Source organism: Myotis davidii, unplaced genomic scaffold (genome assembly GCF_000327345.1).
Source record: "Myotis davidii unplaced genomic scaffold, ASM32734v1 scaffold205, whole genome shotgun sequence".
In the NCBI taxonomy this organism is placed as follows: domain Eukaryota; kingdom Metazoa; phylum Chordata; class Mammalia; order Chiroptera; family Vespertilionidae; genus Myotis; species Myotis davidii.
In genome coordinates this window covers 988,124-1,012,681 of record NW_006297573.1, presented here as the reverse complement: position 1 = coordinate 1,012,681, position 24,558 = coordinate 988,124, and the positions used below count along the sequence as shown (strand labels likewise).

At 35.9% G+C, this 24,558-nt stretch overlaps 1 protein-coding gene across 9 annotated transcripts in view; it reads right to left on the bottom strand.

Moving 5' to 3' along the window:
• The window catches only part of ATG4C (autophagy related 4C, cysteine peptidase), a 71,671-nt gene that overhangs the window by 44,735 nt on the left and 2,378 nt on the right, over nucleotides 1-24,558 (bottom strand). For 3 of the 9 annotated variants that reach the window (XM_006773222.2, XM_006773223.2, XM_006773221.2), the window contains exons 2-3: nucleotides 9,521-9,664; nucleotides 6,307-6,390 (exon numbers count right to left, since the gene is read on the bottom strand). In XM_006773222.2, coding sequence (XP_006773285.1) covers nucleotides 6,307-6,390; nucleotides 9,521-9,596 — 160 coding nt within the window. In that variant the 5' untranslated portion in view covers nucleotides 9,597-9,664. Of the gene's footprint in view, nucleotides 1-6,306; nucleotides 6,391-8,914; nucleotides 8,972-9,520; nucleotides 9,665-18,096; nucleotides 18,260-21,179; nucleotides 21,201-24,558 lie in introns of those variants that run through there. The other 6 variants (XM_015570154.1, XM_015570157.1, XM_015570155.1 and 3 more) reach the window with 4 other exon arrangements.

Genomic DNA, 24,558 nt, shown 5'->3' with positions numbered 1-24,558 from the left:
CCACTGAAGGGCGGTCACTTGAGCCAGCCCCTTCCTGGCTGCAAGCTCAGTAGGTGTGTCTGGGACCTAAAGTTGAGCTGCCCACCCTTGGCCTTTCACGTAGAATTGCAACTGCCTGTAATTAGCATTTGTTCATTAGTGCTAGGACTAGAAGACTTTTTTTTCCTTTTCAGGCCATATTTTCACAGTAGTATTTTTTTGGTGATGCATCAGACACTGCAGTAAAAAACAAATCGGAGTTGACTGAAGTTTTACTAAAGTTTGCTCTCTTAAGCATATTTTAACTCAAGAACAACATTCATCACCTGATCTCTCCACCACTGTGTTGTCAACATCCCAAGATGGTCTCTTAGGAAACCTGCCTTGAATGTTAACTGAAGCAGCAAGTGGGAATACGTGTGTTTTTACTGTCCCTTCCCCTGATGGGATGATGACTGAGATGCTTGTGTAATGCGTTACTTTTTCTTCCCATAGATCCAATATTTTACTAAGCTTTTTAGGGAGCAGAGAAAATGCATCTGAGAGCAATTCTTTCTACAAACCTGCCCTAATCTATAAACAGACTGCCTACGTTTTTCCATGTGACCTTCTGAGGGATTGGGAGTTGATGGGAATGGTAGAAAGGAGCACTGTTTACCCTAGGAGTTACTTCTCTGCTCTCATCTCTCGTGAATGAGACAACAAAGCCATTCCTGTCCTGATACGTAAAGCACTTTTGGTTCCACATGATATTGAGATGTGGCATTGGAAGCTCTGTCCATTGTGCTTTGCTGTGTGTCTCGGTCCATGTGCACCAGAGTGTCTGGGATGCTGAAAATCTCCTGCTTTTTGTGGACTTCCTGAAGTCTCTCACTTCATTTCTCCAGGACACACAGAGTCCCTTTTACTGTTGTGGGGACACCATGTACATACCACAGACTGTCCTGGTGTTGACTACTCATGCCACATTGTTGTAGTTATTAAACGGATTATTATTCTTGTGTTATAAATAAATAAAAAATAACGTTCCATTTGGAATAAAAGTATTTGTGTGAATTTGCATCTTTATGCTGTATTTGTTTTTTGAGATCAAAAAGTTAAATTGCATGTTTACCCCACAGCTTAAGAAACATTTCAGAGTTTTAGCTATAGTTAAAATATTTCTAGCTTGGAAAATTTAGTCCTCTAAATAATTACGCTTTTCAAAAATATACCATCTTGATCTTGAACTTTTTAATAAAGAATAAGTGCCTTTGCAGTAAAACACCTGAAAAATGCAAAATGGTGTTTTATACAGGGGGTGGGCAAAAGTAGGTTTACAGTTGTGCATATGGAAAAATATGTATACAAGAATAAATAATATCAAAATAAACTGTGTTTCATATATTCACAACTGTAACCTACTTTTGCCCACCCCCTGTATAATATATAGATACTTATGATTATTGGCTACTGGAAATTTATAAGTGTTATGTATTTTAAAAGGCATCAAGTAGATTTTCTCCCTCTCCATCTTTTGTGTATTAGTGAGGGATCCTGATGGGAAAGTGTGACAGATAGCATGATGAAAACTATTTTATATTAGTATGAGGAAGGAAGGCTGATCTGAATTAGTTTTAAAAATACAACAAAACGTAGCATATTAAAATTGTTGAACCCTGGCTGTGTGTGTCCCATGCATCAAAAGGTTGCTGGTTCGATTCCTGATCAGGGCACATGCCTGGATTATGGGCTTGATCCCTAGTAGAAGGCATGTTTGCTCTCACATCGGTGTTTCTCTCTCCCTCTCCCCTCCTTTCTCTCTAAAAAAACCTATTAAAAATCTTTGTTTTAATAGTTAGTATTCTGTGATATTCAAAAATGCTACTATTTCTTTCAACTACTTATAGTGACTGGGATTAGTAATTGGCCTTATTTAAGGAAGAGAATTGTCCTAACATAGTTTAGGCTATTTCAATATTTGATTATTGCTATATTGTTAGGCTCTTTACAAATCAATTAATACTTCAAAACTAAAAGACTACTTCTAAAGTGTTACTTTATTCTCTAGAACAATGATTTCCAACCACTTTCATCTCATGGCACACAAAAGCAAATTACTAAAATTCTGTACTACACCAAAAATATATTTTTTTACTGATCTAACAAAAAATATGTATATTTTTTATTGATTTACAAAAAAAGTAATAATAGTATATATCTTCCCCTTTTGCTCCAAAGTGACATTTTTATAAAGTAGGTGTCTATAGATGTATATAACGATTTCTGGTAGCAAGAATTAACCAATCAAATGCAACATTATTATACAACAAAACCAATAAGATGTAACTCTATTATATGACCTACTAGACCAGCCGTGGGCAAACTACGGCCCACGGGCCAGATCCGGCCCATTTGAAATGAATAAAACTAAAAAAAAAAAAGACCGTATCCTTTTATGTAATGATGTTTACTTTGAATTTATATTAGTTCACACAAACACTCCATCCATGCTTTTATTCTGGCCCTCCGGTCCAGTTTAAGAACCCATTGTGGCCCTCGAGTCAAAATGTTTGCCCACCCCTGTACTAGACTCTGGTAACTAGAAGTTCAGTGCACGAAATTCATGCCAGGGGACGGGGGTCCCCCAGCCCAGCCTGCACCCTCTCACAATCCGGGACTGTCCAACTGCCCGGTTTATGCAAATGTGCAAGCCAGAGTCCATGCATGTCATTGCTGCATTGTCCTGTTTTTTCAGTGTTAGAGTAGCCTTGTCAGGTTTTAATTTTTAAATCTAAGAGACTGATCCCAATATATAGGGTAGGGTCTGTAGGCCTGGCCAGTGACCTGTGGAACAATTGGCAGGGCAATCAGGGGTGACCCCCACTGGCACCCGCCTTGGCTGATGGCCTGGCACCACCCACTTGCCAGACTCGGCCCCCATCATCCCAATGCCGCCGCCAGCCACACCCCCCACCACTGCTGCCAGTCACCTCCCTCTACCCACTGGCACCGCCTGCTCGCCAGCCCCGCCCCCCACCAACCAGTCGTTCCACAGGTCGTTCTGCCATTTGGTAGAGTTAATTATTAGGGTTTTATATAGATAAATATATTTTTGTTTTAAGACAAGGTATTCACACCAGAAGGGTATTGTTGTGTTGGCTATGGTCATTTTTTTAATTTGGCCATCTAATGGAAAAGAAGTCAGTGCCCCTGACTAGTCAGGTATTTTTTAAAAATTCCTACAGCACACTGGTTGAAAAGCACTGCTCTCGAAAGGATCTCAAAAAGTCCACTGTCACCACTCCAATACCACTACAGATAAATTTGAATTTGTTTCTGTAGTAAAATTTACCTTCCAGCTGTAACTGATTTTAAATCATTTGTCAAACACTCACTGACAGCTGTGAGTGCTCAGCAGCTGGGGGTAGGAGAGAAGTGAGAGACCTCCCTTCCCTGGAGAAGCTTACTTTTTTGTGAGGGGGACACCCTGTAAGCAGCTGGTACCTCGTAACAAGTGGAGCTATGTGACTGTACAGAAAGGGAGAAGTTTTATAGTGTGGCTACTGGCAAAGATATCCTGGAGGTAAATTGGGAGGGATCTGGGGGGAGGAGCAGCATGAGTGAGACAGGGTGATGATGAGTATTAGATAACTTAGAGAATAAAATTAATAACATTTAAAAATGAATAAAAAGTATTCTATGAGGTTCTCCCTTGAGTAATATAATGATAATCTTATTTAAACATGAAGTGAGAGTTAACCTGTTAAAGTTGTTTTATCTGTTTCTTTGGATCTGAATCTTATAAAACTCTTTTATTCTCCAGATGAGTAAACTGGGGCCCAGAGAGGCCTTTGGCCCGTCCAGCTTGTTAGTGAATGGGCAGCCCAGCACTCACACACCTCTGCCTCGAACACATTTGTTTTGTCACACTGTCTCCAGAACAAATATTCATTATTGGCTTTCATCTACTGCTAGAAAATGCTCTTCCTTCAATATTATATAAAGCATTACATTTTATTGTAGTAAGTGAATAGTAGAAATAGAAAATTGCAGCTGTTTTTTATTGCTTAAGAAAATAAAATACTAAAATCTTATTCTAAACTTTTCACATTATTATATAGGATATTTATAATAGGTGTCTGCCAGGTTTGATTATAGGTGCTATATCAAGGGCAGCATTTTATAACCCATTCCTCAAATCTCATCTGTGGAAGTTAGAGTATCTAATGGGTTTACTATAGAGCTGCACATGATATCACACTCAAGCAGTTCATGGAGCATAAGAAAAATTACAATGCTTAATCGATTGACATTTTAACTAAGGAAAAACCACACTTTTATAGGTTTAACTTACTGTGACATTTTCTTCTATTTCCCTTCCCCTTCATGTATCTCCTGGGCACCTTACTAAAAAAGTATAGCTCATGCTCAACAATATTTCTAGATGACAGCACAGTCAGCCAGCCTAAACTTAGAACCACAGTCCAATGGTGAATATGACTAAGTTGACAAGAGATGAGTAACAGACCCCCTTATGCCAAAGGCATTCTAGCCATACCTAATTTCAGTCAATTAATTGTCTTCTTCAGCGATCAGGTTAAGAAACTGGTGTCCATTATATATTAATTTCAAGGACCTAAATATAAATTTGTAATTTCCATTTTAATCTCAGAAGGAGTATATGAAGGGAAAGCCAGTAAGCAAATAAGAAATCCCAGGAAAAAGCATTTGTCTTTATTTGCTGGATTTCTGTTGTTAAGACATTGTTGAATATAATGAAAAGGAGAGATGCTCTTTACTGGGTGTTTCTAGAAAAACAAAAAGTATGTTTCTATGAGATAGATTCCTAAAATGATGCATACTACTTTGGAACTTACTAATGGAAGAAGTAACAGCTCGTCCCCTACTTGCATTGGAGTGTGTCTGCATTTAAATTTAATTGATTTTTGTCATATTTTCCCCATCATACATTTTTTCCTGCATTATTTTTGTATAATTCATTCTCCTTCCTATCCCCAAAAGAGGGGGGAAATGCATCACACCAGTCTTAAGGAACAAGTTTTCAAGCTAATTTCTTCGTGGATAAAATTTCATTCAACTCAGGTTTTAGTTTCATAGATATATTTAATTTAATTACACACACACACACACACACACACACGGGGGAGGGGAGGTCAAAGTAAATTTACAATTGTGGGTACATGAAACAGAGTTTATTCTTGTTATTATGTATTCATTATTGTATTACTAGAGGCCTGGTGCACAAATTCATGCACAGGTGGGGTCTCGTTGGCCCAGCCCAATCGAGGCCATTCAGGCCAGGCTGGCTGGGGGGAGGGACCACAGGCAGCTGGCCAGCCGGCCCTGCCCCTGACCAGGGTGGGGGGGCCAATCAGGGACAGGGCTGTCCAGGAGGAAGAACCACGGGCGGTTGGCCAGCTGGCTCCACCTGCTGGTCGAACTCCCAGTTGAACTCCCGGTAGAACTCCCAGTCAAGGAGACAATTTGCATATTAGCCTTTTATTATATAGGACATTTCATATGAACAACTATAAACCTACTTTTGCCCCACCCTGTAGGTATATTTGGTGATCCAGAAGGAGAAAGAAGAGAGGGGAAAACAGACAAAGTATTTTAAAACAACATGGCTAAATTTGATGAAAACTATAAACCAACAAGCCCAAGAAGTTCAACAAAACCCAAGCACAAGAAACATGAATAAAACTACACCAATGCACATCATAATCACATTGTTCCAAACTAGTGATAAAAAAAAAACTTAAAAGCAGTTAAGAAAAAAAAGGACATTATGTACAAAGAAAGATAAGGATGACATCAGATTTCTCATTGGAAACAAAACAAACAAGAAGATAGTGAGGCAACATCTTCAAAAGCTACTGCAAGAAAAAAAAGCATCAACCCAGAATTCTATACCCAGCAAAAATATCTTTCAAAAAATGAAAGTAATATACTTTTTCAGAGACATAAAAGCTGGAAAAATCACCAGCACACCTATACTATACAAAACATGATGGTTGTTAAGGATTGAGGGTAAGGAGGAATGAATTATTGTTTAATGGATATGGAGTTTCATATTTTACAAATGGGGAGTTCTGGAGATGAATTGTGGTAGTGGTACCACAACCTTAAGAAAGTATTAATACCACTGAACTTAAAAATGATTAAGAGGTAAATTTTATGTTATATTTTACCACAAATTTTAAAATAGAAGTAAAAAACAACAGAAATGTGCCAAAAGTAGATTAATCTAGGAATAAAATAGTGAAAACAGTTACACAATGAATTTCTACATATTTTTAAATGGGTTATAAGTCTAGCACTTACCTTCACATTTAAAATGATAACATTTCCCAAGCAATAATACAGGAGAATTTCTACTAAAATACGTCTTTGTTTTCAACACCCAACCTAAATGAGAAAAAATTGTTTTGCAATTAAAGGGTTACGCACTAAAATTCTAGCAACATTTTCTTTTATTTAATTTCAAATCATCAATTATCAACTATGGATGTGCATTTTTTGCAAAAGTAGCAAATATTTGGACAATGAACTGAAAATATGTATTTTAACTACATTCACTCCACTTAAAGAACATGAGAGAGAAAAAATAATTTTAATTTACTTTCAAACAGGTAACAATGTTCTTATGGTATAAAAGAATTTTTAAACCTTATGCAAGGATATATTTTTATTGATTTTAGAGAGGGAGGAAGGAAGAGAGAAGAAAATATTTACAAATCATATATTTGCTAAGGGATTCTTTTTTATCTAGAGTATATAAAGAACTCTTATAATTCAATAACAAAAGGACAACCCAATTAAAATGCACAAAAAATTTGAATATATACTCCAAAGAATATATACATGTAAGGCCAATAAGTACATGAAAAGATGCTTAACATCATTGTTCATCAAAGAAATGCAAACCAAACTCACAGTAAGATACTTCACAACCACTAGGATGGCTCTAATAAAAGAATGGACAAGGTATTGGTGAAGATGTGGAGTAATTCAAACCCTCATACATTAAGGGTGAGAATGTAAAATGGTGCAGCCACTTTGGAAAAGTTTGGCAGTTCCTCAAAAAAATTAAACTTAGAGTTAACATATGATCCAGAAATTCTACTCCGAGACAACAGAAAACATGTTCAGCCCTGGCTGGTTTGGCTCAGTGGGTTAGAGCGTCAGCCTGTGGACTGAAGGGTCCCAGGTTCGATTCCAGCCAAGGGCACATGCATGGGTTGTGGGCTTTATCCCCAGTGGGGGATGTGCAGGAGGTAGCCAATCAATGATTCTCTCTCATCATTAATGTTTCTATCTCTCTTTCAATCTCCCATCCTCTCTGAAATCAATAAAGATATTTAAAAAAAAAACAACACATGTTCACATAAAACCTTGTACTCAATGTTCAGAACAACACTATTCATATTCCAAAAAGTAAAAATAACCTAAATGTCCATCAACTGATGAATGGGTAAAGAAATGTGGTATAGTCATACAATGAAATATTATTCAGCCATATAAAGGAATAAAGTACTGATATATATATGATACAACATGGGTGAACTTTGAAAACATTAAGTGAAAAGGGCCAGACACAAAAAGCCACAGGTTGTATGATTTAATTTACATGAAATGTCCAGAATAGGGAAATCCATAGATATAGAAAATAGACTGGTGGTTGTCAGGGGCTAGAGGGAGGTGGAGAGGAATAGGGAGTAGCTACTAATGGGCATGGGACTGCTTTTGGGGCTAAAAATATTTTCTGGAATTAGACAGTGATAATGGTTGCACAGCCTTGTGAATATCCTAAAAACCACTGACTCATACACTTTAAAAGGGTGCATTTTATAGAATATAAATTATAATAGAGGCCCGGTGCACAGATACTAGAGGTCCCTCGGCCTGGCCTGCACCCTCTCACAATCCAGGACCCCTCAGGGGATGTCAGAGGGCTGGTTTCAGCCTGATCGCCGCAGTCCAGGCCAAGGGGCCACACCAGTGCACGAGTCTGCGCACCGGGCCTCTAGTATGCATATAAGATCTTTGACCCTGTGATCCCACTTCTAGGAATATATCCCAAGAAACCAGAAACACCAATCAGAAAGGATATATGCACCCATATGTTCATAGCAGCACAATTCACCATAGCTAAGATCTGGAAACAGCCTACCAATGGACACAAGACACTGGGGGGTAAGGGCAGCCAGGGGATTGTTAAGGGCAGGGGAAAAAAGGACACTTATGTAATACCCTTTGTAATACTTTTAGCAATAAAAAAATAAAATAAAAAAAAGAATATAAAAAAAAAAGATCTTTGGCTAATCTCTTCCCGCCCTCCCGCCTCCCCACTTCCCTCTGAGATTCATCAGTCTGTTCCATGTTTCCATGCCTGTGCATTTAGCGTCTGCCCCCTGGTGGTCAGTGCGTGTCATAGCTACAGGTAGAATGGTCACTTAGGCTTTTGTATCTATTGATCTCAACTTTAAAAATTAATGTTCGTAATTTTCAGAATGCCATGTCATGTTATTTTCAAGTTATAACTGTCTAAATAGCTAGTTGGCCATGACTTCCAGTGAGCCAGAAGTCAACTGCCAACAGGTTTTATCTGAATTTGCAGTGTCAAGGAACTTCACTAAATTTTATCATTTTTATTTTATGGCTATGAACTCTTTCCTGTTGAAACTGGTTCTGCTGAGTATTTCTCCATTTCTGAAGGCTTCTTTACCTCATATTTGTTTTTAGTCTGAAGTGAGCTTCAAAAATACCATAAGATCGGTTGCCAGATGGGAGAGGGTTAGGGGATTGGGTGAAAAAGGTAAAGGGAATAAGAAGTACAAATTGGCAGTTACAAAATAGTCATGGAGATGTAAAGAACAGCATAGGGAATATAGTCAATAATATTGTAAACTATGTATGGTGCTATACTTACTGGGGGGATTGCTTTGTAAGTTATATAAACATCTAGCCACTATGCTGTACACTGAAACTAATATAATACTGAAAGTCAACTGTCACTGAAAAAATTAAAAACAAACACATAAAAAAGAATAAACTGTAAAACAAAACAAATTAAAGAAAACACCATATGACCGTTATTGGATTTGTTTGCAAACCAAGAGTTACTAGGTTAAAAATAAGGGTCTGAGGGTACTTCCAGGAGGAATTCATAGGTATCAGTGCATGAACTTTATACCGTCTTTTTTGTGTGTTCAGAGGTCTATTTTGCTTACTTCCTGGTTCATACATGAGGTTGCCTGAAATTAAATCTAAAAACGGAGGTATTACCATCACCTGAATAAATTCTGTTTGGAATTTAAAAAAAAAAAAAAGAGGGCACATGAGTATGCTTTAGTTTCTAAGCACTGTTTATGTTGATATTTGGTTCTTTCTTTAGGAGACATTCTTATCTACATTCCTTTTAGAAATATGTCATTCAATGAGAACCTTAAGCAATGTCAGTGATTTAATAAGGAAGATGATACACATCTTCAAATATACCTTTGGATTTATACAATTTTTAAATCAAAATACTTACTATATTTCATGTTGTTCCAAGCAGATATAAATTTAGTTTTTAGCTTGTCAACTTCTTCTGTTCCTGTGGCCTCCATATTCAAATTCTAAAGAAACAGCCATCACTTGATTTCATTCTTTTACAGAGTTTAATCTTTTGTACTGACTAAAAGAAAAAGGTTAAAGGAAAATAAGTAATAAGTTCATGTTATATGGTACAATACCTGCTAACGTTACTTTAGTGATTAAATAAAATTTGAATTTGAAATGAGCAAATCAATTTCTCATATTATAGAACAGACTATAATATAGTCAATAAATATTTTAAATTTAAAAAATACTTAATACCAAATATACAACAATATAAATTATCACACAAAACTAGACAATAATCTCTCCCAGGAACTCACAATTAAAAACAGTAAGTTAGTAACACAGCTCAGCATTGGTGCTTGTGCAACTGTTCAAGATTTGTTTTATCTGTAATTAAAGAAGGTGATTTGAAATCTTATGAAAAATGATGACCATCTTCAGAATGGAGGCTTTCACTCATATCAAGTCACTACTTTCATATAAAGCCTAAATTTTTGTTTTATTTTAAATGAAGGCATTTCCTACAATTACTGCCTATCTTAATACTGCAGCATTTAAAAAAAAATAGAATGGCTTAAATTTACAACAGGAAATGTTTTCTTACTTTAAAATAAGAATAAATGTAGCACATAAGTGTTTGTTTTTTAACTAATTTGAGGTGAAAATAGAAATGTGTGATATAATCTGAAAGAGGAACAAGTTATAATTCAAAGTGCTTGAGCTTATCTGCAATAATTCACAGACAGTTTACTTTTCAAAAAAAATGCTGCACAGAACATTACATTTTAGGGTTATAAATATCTATTCAAAAGTACTGATACATTCATTTCTGTAACAATACACATTCCATTTTATAAAATGTATTAAAAGCTACTAATTATACATCATAGTTAAGGCAGGAGAAAACATAGTCCATTGGAAGAATTTAAAAAGCCAAGGTGAAGAGAAAGTCCAAAAAAGTAACACAAGATGTGGCTCTAGGGCTAGACAGGGGCCAGAGCACACAGGGCCTTGTAGACTATGTTAAGAATTGTGTTCTTTATCCTAGCACCTAGTTTCAAACAGAAATATCAGAATCAGATTCTGTGGGTTTATTTGACTTCAATAGCAGCAAAGAGAATAGACTGAAAAGGGACAAGAGTAGATGGTGAGAGTATGCTACTATTGTACAAGACCATAAGTGAAATAATAATAGTAGGTTGGACTGGAGCTGTGGAGACGGACAGCTATAGATACTAGTATATGAGAAAGGGTGTCAAAAATTCACTAAGTCTTGGTGATAAAATGGATGTGGAAGGTGAGAAACAGTGATATATCAAGGATAAACTGAGCCAGGTTCCAGGCTTATAAAACTAAATAGATGCTGCCAGTCACTGATATAGGGAATATTAGGAGAGGGGCAGGTTAGAGGGAGATCATGAATTTGATTTATGTGGAATGTGAGATGCCTCTGAGAGAAACAGTAGAGAATCATTACTTATTTAATCATCTGATAAATTATTGTCAGGCACTATTCTAGGCAATGCAGATAAAGCTTAGAACAAAGGCAGTGAAATATAACAGGTCCTTGAATAAAGTCATTTCGTTCAACATCATTTAGTTATATAATGTTGATGAAATGTCATAGGAACTTAATTCTTGTTTGTATCAACTAACCTATGGGGAAATTGCTTTACTTATCTATCATTTCACTTAAAGTTGCAGAACCTGTCGACAACATGAAGTGCAGACTACTATACTTCTGTCACGAGCTTACATTCTAGATATATTCTAGAGAGGACAACAAGGCAGTTGGATTATATAGATCTGGAGCTCAAGCGTGAGGTCTAGGCTTGAGCTACTAATTTGAGGACTGCTGATACACAATGAGAATTACAGCTGCAAACATGTTCCCCCAGGCCTTTGCCTTGCTCACGTTTGCACCCCCAGCCCTGAGGATGATAGTCAAGGCCCTTCATGAAATGACATCTGTCCCCTTACTCAGCTTTGTCTTTTGCCACTCCCCCACATGCACCATATACTGAAGGCATTTTTAATTCTATTATTAGAGCTTCCTAAACTTGACATGATGTCTGATACCTCCATGCCTTTGCATGTGTTGATCCCTCTACTTAGAATGCCTTCCTGCTTGCCCTCATTATTTTTTCTTTTAAAAAAAAGATTTTTAAAATCTATTTTTAGAAGTGGAGGGAGAGGGAAGGAGGACAGTAGGGAGAGAGTGAAACATTGATGTGAAAGCAAAACATCAGTCGGCTGCTTCCTGTACGCCTCTACAGGGAACCGAGCCTGGCACCCGGGCATGTGCCATGACTGGGGATTGAACAGGCAACCTTTCAGTGAATGGGATGACACACTACCAACTGAGCCACACCAGCCAGGACTCACCTTCATTTTTTGACCACCTTATTATCATGACTCCCTAAAACCTAGCTTAAGTTTCACCTCCTCTGGTAAGTTTGGTAAGATTTCCACCCTCTTCCAAACCTCAAACTAAGACAGATGCCCCTCCTCTTTCCTCATAGAATACTTCCTCTATCACAGCACTCATCACACTGTATTGTAATTATTTGTTTCTTACCTGTCTCTTACACTAGACCAGCAATTTTCAACCTTTTTTATCTCATGGCACAAATAAACTAAATACTAAAAGTCTGTGGCACACCAAAAAATATTTTTGTCAATCTGACAAAAAAAGCCCTAGCTGGGGGGGGAAAAAAAAAAAGGAAAAAGAAAGGAAAGAAAGAAAGAGGTGTGCAGGGCGCATATGGGAGGCAACCAATCGATGTGTCTCTCATATTAATGTTTCTCTCTCTTTCTTTCCTTCTCTCCTTCTCTTCCTCCCTTCCACTCTCTCTAAAAAAATCGATGGAAAAAAGGATAAATAAATAAATAAATAATAAAATAAAATAATAATAGTAGTAATTACCTGCCCTTTTTGCTTCAAAGTGACTTTTTTAAAAATATGTTTTTATTGATTTCAGAGAGGGATGGAGTCAGCAACCCAGGCATGTGCCCTGCTGAGGAATTGAACCAGCGACCTCCTGGTGCATGGGATGACGCTCAACCAACTAAGCCACACTCGCCGGGCTCCAAAGTGACTTCTTAAAAAAAATAAGGTGCCTATACTTGTATATAAGGATTTCTGGAGCCGAGAATTAACCAATCAGATGTGACCTTATTATGCAATAAGATGCAACTCTATTGTATGACCTATATTTATGGCTCAAGACAGGACATTCACACCCAATGACTATTGTTGTGTTGGCTGTTGTCATTTTTAATTTGACAATCTAAGGGAAAAGAGGTCAGTGTCCCTGACTAAATAGTCAGGTATTGCACATTTAAAAAAGTATTGCAGCATGAGGGACTAAGGGGGAAAAAAGAGAGAGACAGAACTCACAGACATGGGCAACAGTGTGGTGATTGTGGGGTCAGGAGTGATGGAGGAGGTGGAAGAGTGCATGGAGGTAGGGGGGGATGAATGATGATGGAAAAAATTAAATTAAAAAAATTACCATGGCACACTGATTGAAAATTGCTTCATTAGACAGTAAACTTTTTGAAGATCCTTAATGTCTGCCTGGCATGTGATTGGTCCCCAAAATATGTTTATTAAATGAATCAGTGAACTGAGAAATTAATGAAATGTAGGTATATCACTAATAGCACTTTTACCAGCTGTAATTAGAATTTTTAAACTAACAACTAGAATAAAGAAAAGGAAAAAATTGTTTCCTCCAAAAAACTGCATAATTTAACAAAATTTGGAAAAGAAGGAAAAAGCTTATAAAATGTGTGAATTGTATATATATAGTGCATCCACATTATGGGCTATATAGCCATTTAAAATGTCTCCAATGAGTTTGTAAAAATGGAGAACACTCAGCAATGTCTAAAACTTTATGTATCACAAGATATTGGCACAGGAAGGGAGGGTTAGAAAGAAATATTGACAATAGTTTCTCTAAATGTAAAATCATGTGGTTATTTTTATATCACTATTATCAACCTTTTCCACATCTTACAGAAGGAATATATGTAATTTATATAATTTCAAAAGTTTATTTTTAAAAAGGCACCATGAATCTTCTAAGTCTAAAATGTTTAAAATAAGAGACTATACATGTATGTATTTTCTTCCTAAGTTAAAAAGAAAATGGGCCACAGGAAAGACTTTGGTTCAGTTCCCAACACCAGCTACCAGAAACCTCTGGATAGTCCTTATCAAGAGTATGAAAGTCAGGATGTCATAAAGTGTGTGTGGGGGGGGGAGGGGGGGGTGGAAAGGACACGACAAAGTGAGGCATTTTGTATGGGGAAAGTCTGTTATCTTAGATATGACTCCTAAGTAAATAAATAACCAAGGTAAGATGCTGTGAAAGAAACAGAAATTAATGAGACAAATATTCTTGACTATTCTATAAGGATACTTTTATTGTCATTGTTATAGAGAGTAAATGAGAATAAAATTATCATAAGGTAAAATTAGTTAAGCTGTTCCTAATTTAATAATTCAGTTTTGTTTTACTTTTCATATAACTATAATTGAATTTCAATCTTCTATAAAAACAGAAACCTACTTTATTTCTACAACAAAAATTTAAATGACTATTTCCAAAAATCCTAACTTTAAAGCAGGGTCAAATTTGAAAAGTTATCCCACCATCTTGGAAAGTTTTATAAATCAAAACACTTAAAAAAGGAATAACCAAACATTCCAAATGAGAAGATTTGTCTTACTGCATATTAAAACATATTATAAAACTACAGTAATTAAAGTTTAGTAATACTTAAATTTATTATATTTATTAGCAAAGAATGACACTGAATAAAACATGATAGGGAGTAGGGAAATAAATCCAAGCACATTTGAGAATTTAGTACCTGCTGTGAGACATATTTCATATCAGTGAGAAAAGATGGCTAATTTAATAAATAATACTAGAATAATAAGCTAGCCAGTTCAAAAAAATAAAGCTACTTCACGTTATAAAATCTAGATAAGTCAAACGCATGACACGTATGCATCTACTACAAAGAAGTATTTATTAAAATTGCTTTAGCCCTAACCAGTTTGGCTCAGTGGATAGAGCGTCAGCCTGCAGACGCAGGGGTCCCAGGTTTGATTCCGGTCAAGGGCATGTACCTTGGTTGCAGGCACATCCCCAGTAGGGGGTGTGCAAGAGGCAGTTGATCAATGTTTCTCTCTCATCGATGTTTCTAACTTTCTATCCCTCTCCCTTCCTCTCTGTAAAAAATCAATAAAATATATTTTTAAAAAATAAAATAAAATTGCTTTAACAATCTTGTAGAAAAGGCCTTTCTTAGCATGGTATGCAAAACTAGAAATCCAAAAGGAAAATGTAATTACATAAAATGAAAATTTCTATACAGGAAGAAGAAAAAGAACGTTAACAAGGGTGAGTTACAATTCAATAGTCAGGAAAAATTCAATACCTATTATATATGGACAAAGTATTAATGTCTCTAATATACAAAGAGCTCTTCTATATCAATAACAAAAAGAGAAACCCAAATGGAACACAAGACAGGCATTGTAAAAGAAGGCCAAAAAAACATGAAAATATTTTGACCATTACTAGTACTGGATCAAAATAATTCACATTAAAATAATTTCATATTATCATCACAAGAGATGAAATTGGTGAGCCTGAGGAAGCAAGCATTTTACATACTTATTTCTCAAATAATAAACTCCTTCAGGGCAGAGAATGTGTCTTGTTCAGTACTATATCCTCACATCTAGCACATCGGTATGCTAATAGACACAATTACGTGCTGATGAATAGATTATGACACATACATATTATAATGATATAAATTTATATTTATACTATAAAAATCTATCCAGGGAACATATGTGAGGCAAAACTGATAAAACTGAAGAAGACACACATGTATCCACTATGATAGTTGGAGACTTTAACAACCCTCTATCAGAAATGGTAGATGCAGCAGGCAGGAAATCAGTGAAGACATAGTTGAACTCAGCAGCACAATCAATTAACCGGATGTAATTGGCATCTACAGGCTACTTCACCCAAAAACACCAGATTAATTCTCCTTAATTTCACATAGAATATTCACCAAAACAGACCATATTTTAAGCCATAAAACAACCCTTAACAAATTTAAAAGAGTAGAAATCATACGTCTGCTCTTACCACAATGGAATTAAACTAAAAATCAGTGAAAAGATAGATAGAAATTCCCAAAATACTTGAAGATTAAATACTATGAACAACTCTATGCTCAAAAATTTGATTACCTAGATTAAATGAACCAATTCCTTGAAAGACATGGTCCGCCAAAACTCACACAAGAACAAATAGACAATCTGTATAGGACTATATCTATTAAAGATATTGAATAAATAATTAATGACCTTCCAAAACAGAAAAGCATCAGGCCCAGATAGCTTCAGTAGTGAATTCTACCAAACATTTAAGGAAGAAATTATTACCAATTCTCTATAATCTCTTCCAGAAGATAGAAGCAGAGGAAATACTTCCTAACTCCAACACCAAAGGCACAACCTCTGAAAGAAATAACTGGCAAGCTGGACTTCATTAAAATGAAAAACTTCTGCTCTGAGAAAGGCAATGTCCAGAAAATGAAAAGTCAATCTACAGACTGGGAGAAAATCTCTGCAAAAGACACAGCTGATAAATGACTACTATCCAAAATATACAAAAAACTTTTAAACTCAAAAATAAGAACATGAACTACCACCAATTTAAATATGAACCAAAGATCTCACCGAAAAAGATATTCAGAAGGCAAGTAGGCATATGAATATATGCTCCACATCAAATGTTATCAAGAAAATCAAATTAAACAATAATGAACTACCACTCAAACTATTAGAATGGCCAAAGTACAAAACACTGATAACACCAAATGCTGACAAGCTTGTGGAGCAATATGATATTCTCATTGCTCGTAGAAATTATTTTGAATTTGAGGTACAGATACTTTGGAAGACAGTTTGGCAGTTTCTTACAAAACTGAACACACTCTTACGATATGATCTAGCAATTGCATTCTTGGTATTTACCCAAATGAAATAAAACCTTGTATTTAAACCAAAACCTGCATACAGATGTTTATAGCAGTTTTATTCATAAACTGCCAAACCTGGTAACAACCAGATGTCCTTCAGTAATGGATAAAAACTGTGGTATATCCAGACAATGGAATATTATTCAGCACTGAAAAGAAATGAGTTATCAAGTCATGAAAATATATTAAGAAAAACCAAATGCATTATTTCTAAGTGAAAGAAGGTGGGGAGGGAGGTTTGAAAAAGCTGAGCACCGAGGATTTGGGGGGGAGGTGGGGGATAGTGAAAGTGTTCTTTATGATACTATAATGGTAGAATCATGTCATTTTATATTTGTCCCAATCCAGAGAGAACCTTAATGTAAACTAGGGACTCTGGATAATAATGCTGTATCAATGTCAGTTCATGGATGGTAACACACGTGTTACTCTGGTGCAGATTTTGATAGTGCGGGAGGCTGAGTTAATGTGGGGGCAGGGAGTATATGGGAAATTTCTGTGCCTTCCACTCTACTTCGCTGTGAACCTAAAATTGCTCTAAAAATAAAGTTTATTATTTTTAAAAAGAGGTATCCAGAACATAGAGTGAGAAGAAAGAACATCATTAATATGATTTATGCATCTATCCGCATATATATTTTGCATCACACACATATACATGCATAAAACAATGTCTAGAAGTCCATAATGTTCAAAGTGGAATCTCTAAGAGAGGAAATATCATTTCTATTTTCTTTTTTATACTTTACTATCTAAATTGTTTACATTGAGCCTCTTTTAAAATAAATTATTCAAAATAAATTACTCAAATGAAAAATTTAATATACAAAATTACAAATGTGTCCAGGTTATATTAAATTCTAGCAAAACGACTAAAACTGCTTGACTAAGAAACCTACTGAGAAGACATTCTGTTACGAAATTCCTAAACAGTCTATAAGAAAGATAAAAATGCTGACACAAAGTGATTTTTCTTTTTAAGATAAACAACTTCATTCTTGTGGTTCTTAAAGACGTCAGATTCAGCTATTTAGCCATGTAGAAAACTTTAACTTCCTCAATATAACTCCGCAGGGCAACTTTGGCTAAATAAAATGACTTGACGGATAGTCCTTAATTCATAACTTTTGTTTCTCCTAAACATAAGTGTGGTGAGCTTGGAAAGAGGAAAAAGAATAAATTAATACTTGAGTCCATTCAGTCCATTAAAATGTTCTCTTTATATTTGTATGAAATAAACCAAAGGAAAGCAAGATAAACAGTACTTTTAGTTTAACTACAAATGAGCAAAAACACACACGAAGAAACCACAATGAACTTTAAGAGTAGTAGTCTCCCTGCAAAATTCTAAATTACTTTCACCCACAATTTCCCTTTCCAAAAGTTTTCTTAATTAAAAAAAAATTAAAATTCATTGCCCATCAAGTATAACGTGCAGTGACAATTTACTCATGATCCAGCATACGTAAATCTGCTATGGACCCTAAAATAGCTGGCTTGACTGTCCCAGTGATCAAACTCAGACGTCAAAATTCCTGTTTATTTAATGTAGTGTTGGCAGAGCCTCAGTTTGGAAAATCACCAAAATAACATTCTTCACAATTTCCAAACACTTCTTAAATATGTTTATAGCTTATTTCTTAAAACTTTGGGAAATTAATAACTTTTTTCCAGTAAACTTTCTTCACTAATGCATATTACAACGAATCTTTCCATCACCATTTCCATATTTCTGTTCCCTGATTACATTGTGACAAATCCATTTTTAATTAAAAGATAATAGCATTAAAAAGGAGAACGCTTTTACTAGTATCTCAGTAAACATAGATAAAGCTACTGGATGAGGTTATTACTAAACTTTATTGTTAATGATGTGAAAAGCAGAGTGAAGACCAAGCAGGGTCCTTTTGGAAGACAGAGCTACAACATTTGATATGAAAATCATCGATTGAGACCCAGATGTCATTTTTAGAGTCACTTTTCTAACAGTAACCATGCATTAAGACAGTCGATAAATTATAAACTGATAAATGTAAAATGGTACTCAAACCAATGTCCTTGAAGGGCAGGTGAAGGTAATCAGCCTCTCCCATATGGCAATAGATAGAATATTTTACCCACTGAGGATTTAAAGCCAAGTAAAAGCTCCTGGCAGACAGAACTTTAGGGAACGATTCTACAGAATATATCTTAGCCACATATCATGACCAATAAAAACACGGCAGACTTCCAGTACTGGTGTGTGCTTGAGCATCTTCCCCAAATAATATTCTGCAACAAGATAAAATATAGATATTGATTTAGAATTTTTGATGTGCTTTTAGCTATACAATCAAATAAAATGAAGAGTGAGGTCCGCTCTAAGCTGTTCATCTACTACAACCTTTTCTACCTGCTTGCATTTTTAGTAACAAATAGCAATCCCTTGTCTGACCTTAAATGTCTTTCAATATGTTGATCTGTCATCTCTGCTCTCTTATTTCTTATCCCCATCTCAGTTCTTTGTTTATAGAAACATCAATTATTGTACCCATTTCTACTCCCTCTCTTTACCTATACTTGCCAATCCTCTATCCTCATGCACTGAACTTTGTGTTCAGATTTTAAACTTAGCATGCTTATTGTTTTTAAGTGGCAAATACGAAGAAACTAGGAGAACAACGTAATATTTATTTGGACTGTCCCCTTTCAGAGCTAAGGACTAGGTAAAGTAAATGACAGTGAGATAAAGACAAAAGACTGAGAAAAGGAAAGGCAACATGATAAGGGCAGGATACACATATTCAGAAACTTGATTTTAAAATAAGAATAAAGATCGTATAGCAAAAAGACAAATAAGGTTGTTTTGTCTCAAGGATATATCTTATAAACATTGTTAGGACCCCTCAGGATCACATCCTCCAGTTAAAAACACCCAATGCACAGCAAATTTATAAAGATGACATCAATAAAATGTACCACTTATGTGTTCTTCTCTTTAAAAGGGTAAAAACATCTAAGGAAGAAATTAAGTACTGAGCAGACATCAAATCAATTAAACAACAAAATAATTAATTACTTTTGGTGAGGAAAAGGTACATCCATATTATTGAGACCAGTAATTAATTACAAGTCATCCTATATAATAAACGCCTAATATGCCAAGTGTCCGATTGTCTGGTATCTGTTCAACCAATCAAAGTGTAATGTGCTAATGATATGCTAAGGCCACTCAGCTGCTCGCTATGATGTGCATTGACCACCAGGGGGCAGACTCTCCAACCGGTAGGTTAGCTTGCTGCTGGGGTCTGGCTGATCGGGACTGAGCGACAGGGACCAGACACACCCTGGAGCCCTTCCACGGTCCCTCCCCGACTGGCCAACCTCCCGCATCTCTCCCTGGCCTTTATCGTGCACCAGTGGAGTCCCTTAACCTGGCCTGTGCCCTCTCACAATCCAGGACCCCTCAGGTGATGTCGGAGAGCCAGTTTTAGCCCGATCCTGCAGGCCAGGCTGAGGGACCCCACTGTTGCAAATATTCGTGCACCAGGCCACTAGTTAAATATAAAACATCAAATTCACTTATTCATCAAGTACTTAGTGGTTATTTCTGTCAGGTACTATGCGAGATACAATGAACAATGAAACCCAATTTCTGTCCTCATTAACCTTACATACTAATAAGCAAGATGTTTATAACTAATCAAAACTCAAGACTGTTTATGGTTATGTCTCACAATAGAAATAATAAGTGTTATAATTTGTAAGAGAAATAGTTTCCTTTTTCCAATGAAAATATTTACACATGAAAAATGTGTGAATATGTTACAGGGTAACACACAGTCACAACTGGCATCCTTCAAATACAACGAACTTACAAATAACATAAATCTTTTTATTCTGGGTGTGAATACAGAAAAACACTAGCCATATTTCTTAGGAATGAGTTAAAGTAACCCAAACAATTATGTCTATTGTTAAAGATTAATGCTTGAATTGTATCATCAGTCAAAAGAGGAGCATTGTTTAAAATGTTCCCAATCACAGTTGTTTTGGCTTTCAAATGGCATTGTTTGATGTAATTTTTCTAATTTCTAATTTTAAGTAAAATTCTATTAATTTGAAAATAGAGCTACAAGTTTAAAGCCTTACAAAGATAACAACTGCATATGCTCTATTTGATGTAATTGTTCTGGAGTTCCCCATAACTATATACTATGATGAAGTTTTAAAATATGTTTACTTTAGTTTTACAGATAACTGATTTTATAAAAAGGGTCTATTAAAAAGTTTCATAGGAACTTAACTACATTTTATTTTATTTTTATTATTAAATGTATTGGGATAACACTGGCCAATAAGATCATATAGATTTCAAGTGCACATTTCTATGATACACGATCTGTATATTGTATTGTGTGCCTACCACCCATAGTCAAATATCTTCCATTAAAAAAAAGCCAATGGACTTAAAACAACAAAATAACTTCTGCAAGGTCATACTGCTAGTAAATAGCAAAACACACCTTTGTTCCAGGCAGTCTGACTCCAGAGCCAAACTCTATATGCTCTACTATGAAATGTAAAATTTAAATAAACTGATTGTACTGATTCAATATCTCTCAAAAATTACACAAATGGGATATTTCAAAGGAAATTCAAAACATATCTTTTTTCCTTACTACATATTTACATATATACCAACTGAATAAAGTTAAAGTTTAACCAGATGCCCAATGCCAAATCTTAAGTGAAAATACATATGATGTATAACTGCATTACTCAGTTACCTATTCATATATATAGCTGAATATGTTACATATAAATTCAAAAAAAATACCAACATATTTCCAAATGCTTTCACCCAGAACTTTATCCGTGCTCACTCAAGGAAAAAAAAAAACAAATTTATTTCAGCTACACTATTCCTTAAACATACTTAACCCCTTCCCCAACAATTTTTTTGTTAAAAACGTTTCTTTTTCAGACTAATTTTTTTATTTTGGTTCTATATGGTATTTTTGATGCTGGTTATGAAAACAGTTTGTAACTCGTCTTCCTATAAACCATATTTTTTTACCATATTTTCTTAGTATACTCGTCGACGACTGAAAAAGAACATTTTGTGAAAACGAGTATACACGTTTCTGCCGGGGAAGGGGTTAAATAAAACAATGACATAAGAGGGGGGATAAGAAATTAACCTTGAACACTGATGCCACATTAAAAAATTAACAAACAAAGCATGTCCTGCCAAACCTGGTCATCTTACAATGTTCTCTATCTCAGTGAACTGATTAAACTACAATCCATCCAGTTACATAAACCAAAAAGCTAGTGGTGGGCAATGGCACCTTCCTCTCCCTCATTCCTCATATCCCATCCATCACCCAGTCTACCTCCTAAATAGCTCTAAAATCCATCCACTTCTATCTATCTGCATCACCACTTTGTCCTAGATATTATCACCATCTGTCATCTGGCCTCTCCCATCTACACTCTTACCTCCTCCGTAATCAGTTTTTCTTCTGTATTACATCAAGTGCTTTTTCATAGCACTTACAATAACTGCAACTTTAAATTTCTTTGATGGAATCTTTGATTTATGTCTGCCTCCCCCTGCTACACAAAAAGTTCTATGAGGGTAGAGACTGTAGTTACTGACCACTGTATCACTGTGGCCTAGAAGAGTGCCTAGTTAATAAGTAAATGCTAAATGATTGAATGCATGTGAAAGATTACAAATTAATTTATAAATAGTCCTCGAAAAATAAAAATAAAATGGTTATAAGGCTCACTAACCATCATAAGGAGTACCCTATTTCATCATTTCTAGATCACACATTTTTACATTTTAACTCTGAAACGGAATACATTTTAGAGTTGGCAATCTTTGTTTAATTGGCAATATTTTTTTCATAGTGGCTCATAAAATAATGATGCATCTTGGAATTTTTTTTAAATCTCATGACTTGAGCCTGGCCAGTGTGACTGTCTGTGGTTGAGCGTTGACCCATGCACCAAGAGGTTGCCAGTTCCATCCCCTGCAGGGCACATGCTCTCATGGATGTTTCTAACTCTCCCTTCCTCTCTAAAAATCAATAAAAACATATTTTTTAAAAAATATTGTGGCCCTGGCCAGTGTGGCTCAGTGGATAGAGTGTCAGCCCTTGGCAACGAAGGGTCGCAGGTACAATTCCCAGTCAAGGGCAGATGACTGGGTTACAGGTTCTATCCACGGCCCTGGTCGGGGTGCATGTGCAAGGTAACCAATTGATGTGTCTCTCCACATCCATGTTTCTCTCTCTCTCTCTCTCTCTCTCTCTCTCTCTCTCTCTTCCCCTTCTTCCCTCCCTTCTACTCTAAAAATCAATGGAAAAAGAAAAATAAATCTCATAATCTGATGAAATAGGAAAATCAGTTCAAGCCTAATAATCTAGTCTCCTTTCTCCTTTGGCCACCACACTACTACAAACATTCAATAATTAACAGAGCCTACTGGTTCTTTCACCAATAGCTGTTATATCCATTCCTTTCTTCCATTCCCACTACAATAACACTAGATCTAATTCTCATTGCCTCATAGCTGCACTCCTATTCTAACTTCATTCATTTAAACATTGTTTCAAATTCAACCAACACTGTGCACCTACATACAAGAAACTGAAGCTACAAAGCAGTCCAGTTACCTGTCCCTTCTTCTAATCTCTCTCCTACAACTCAGAATTTTATTCATTTTATGCCTCAAGCTAGAATTACTTTCCTCCCAATTTCTACCTACTAAATCCCTACTTGCTGTTTAAGTTATAAATCAAATTTCATATATTTCACGAAATTTCCCCTTATCTTTTCAATTTTAACATTCTAAAATACATACAATCTAATGTGTATTGGCTATATTCTCTGCTTCTTGAAGGCAAGGTTAACATTTCATACATTCTGTTAGAGTCTAAGCTCCCTATGAGCAGGGCTTTCATCTGTTTTGCTTACTGTTATTTCCAGAACCTGGGAGAGTATCTGGTACATAACAGCTCCGCAGCAAATATTTATTGAATTAATGCTCTTTACATATTCCGTGGTAGAAAACAAATCTTTGCAACTGTGTAAGCCAATCTTTACAGTTGGGAAAGAAAAGAACTAGACTAAATAACTTAAACTCTTTGAGTTTCAGTTTCTTCCTCTGCTAAATGTAAGTAATGTTCAATAGCTCAATGAATTAAAGTGGTTAAATGAAATAATGCTTTAATAGCATCTAGTACAAACCTGAGGACAAGAGCAGCACTCTCAATTAATGTTTTGATGATTTGGGGTTAGTGGTAAAAAGTATTCAATAAATGCCCATGAAATGAATACAGTCTCAGGAAAAATATAAAAACTTTACTTAATATTGAGCCTCTTATCAGTTACCCAATAAAGAATTCCATGAGTGAATTATGAAATATTTACATTTAGCCACAAACAGTATGGCTGAAACCATTTCTGATTAATTAGAAATAATTCCAATTTGACAGGGTACAAGTATTAACATTTATATTTTATTGACACATAAAGATTACATTTGACTGCTTAAAGAAAAATGATAACTTTATTATAATTTCTATAGTGCAATAACCTATATATATATAAAGCCAAAGACCGGAACGACCAGTTGCTATGACGCCCTCTGCAGCCAGCGAACAGGGCCAATGGGGGGTGGGATCGGGTGGCCAACTGCCTGTGCCCCCCCCCACCAACTCTGCCCCTGGTGGGCCCAAACCACCCTGATCGGCCTGCAGCCCCTCCCCCCAGGCAGCTCTGCCCCTGATCAGCCCCACACACACATCAATCGGGGGTGGGGCCCACCAGCCAATCACCTGCGGCCCCTCCCCTCAGCCAGCCTGACCCTCATCAGGTACCAATCAAGAT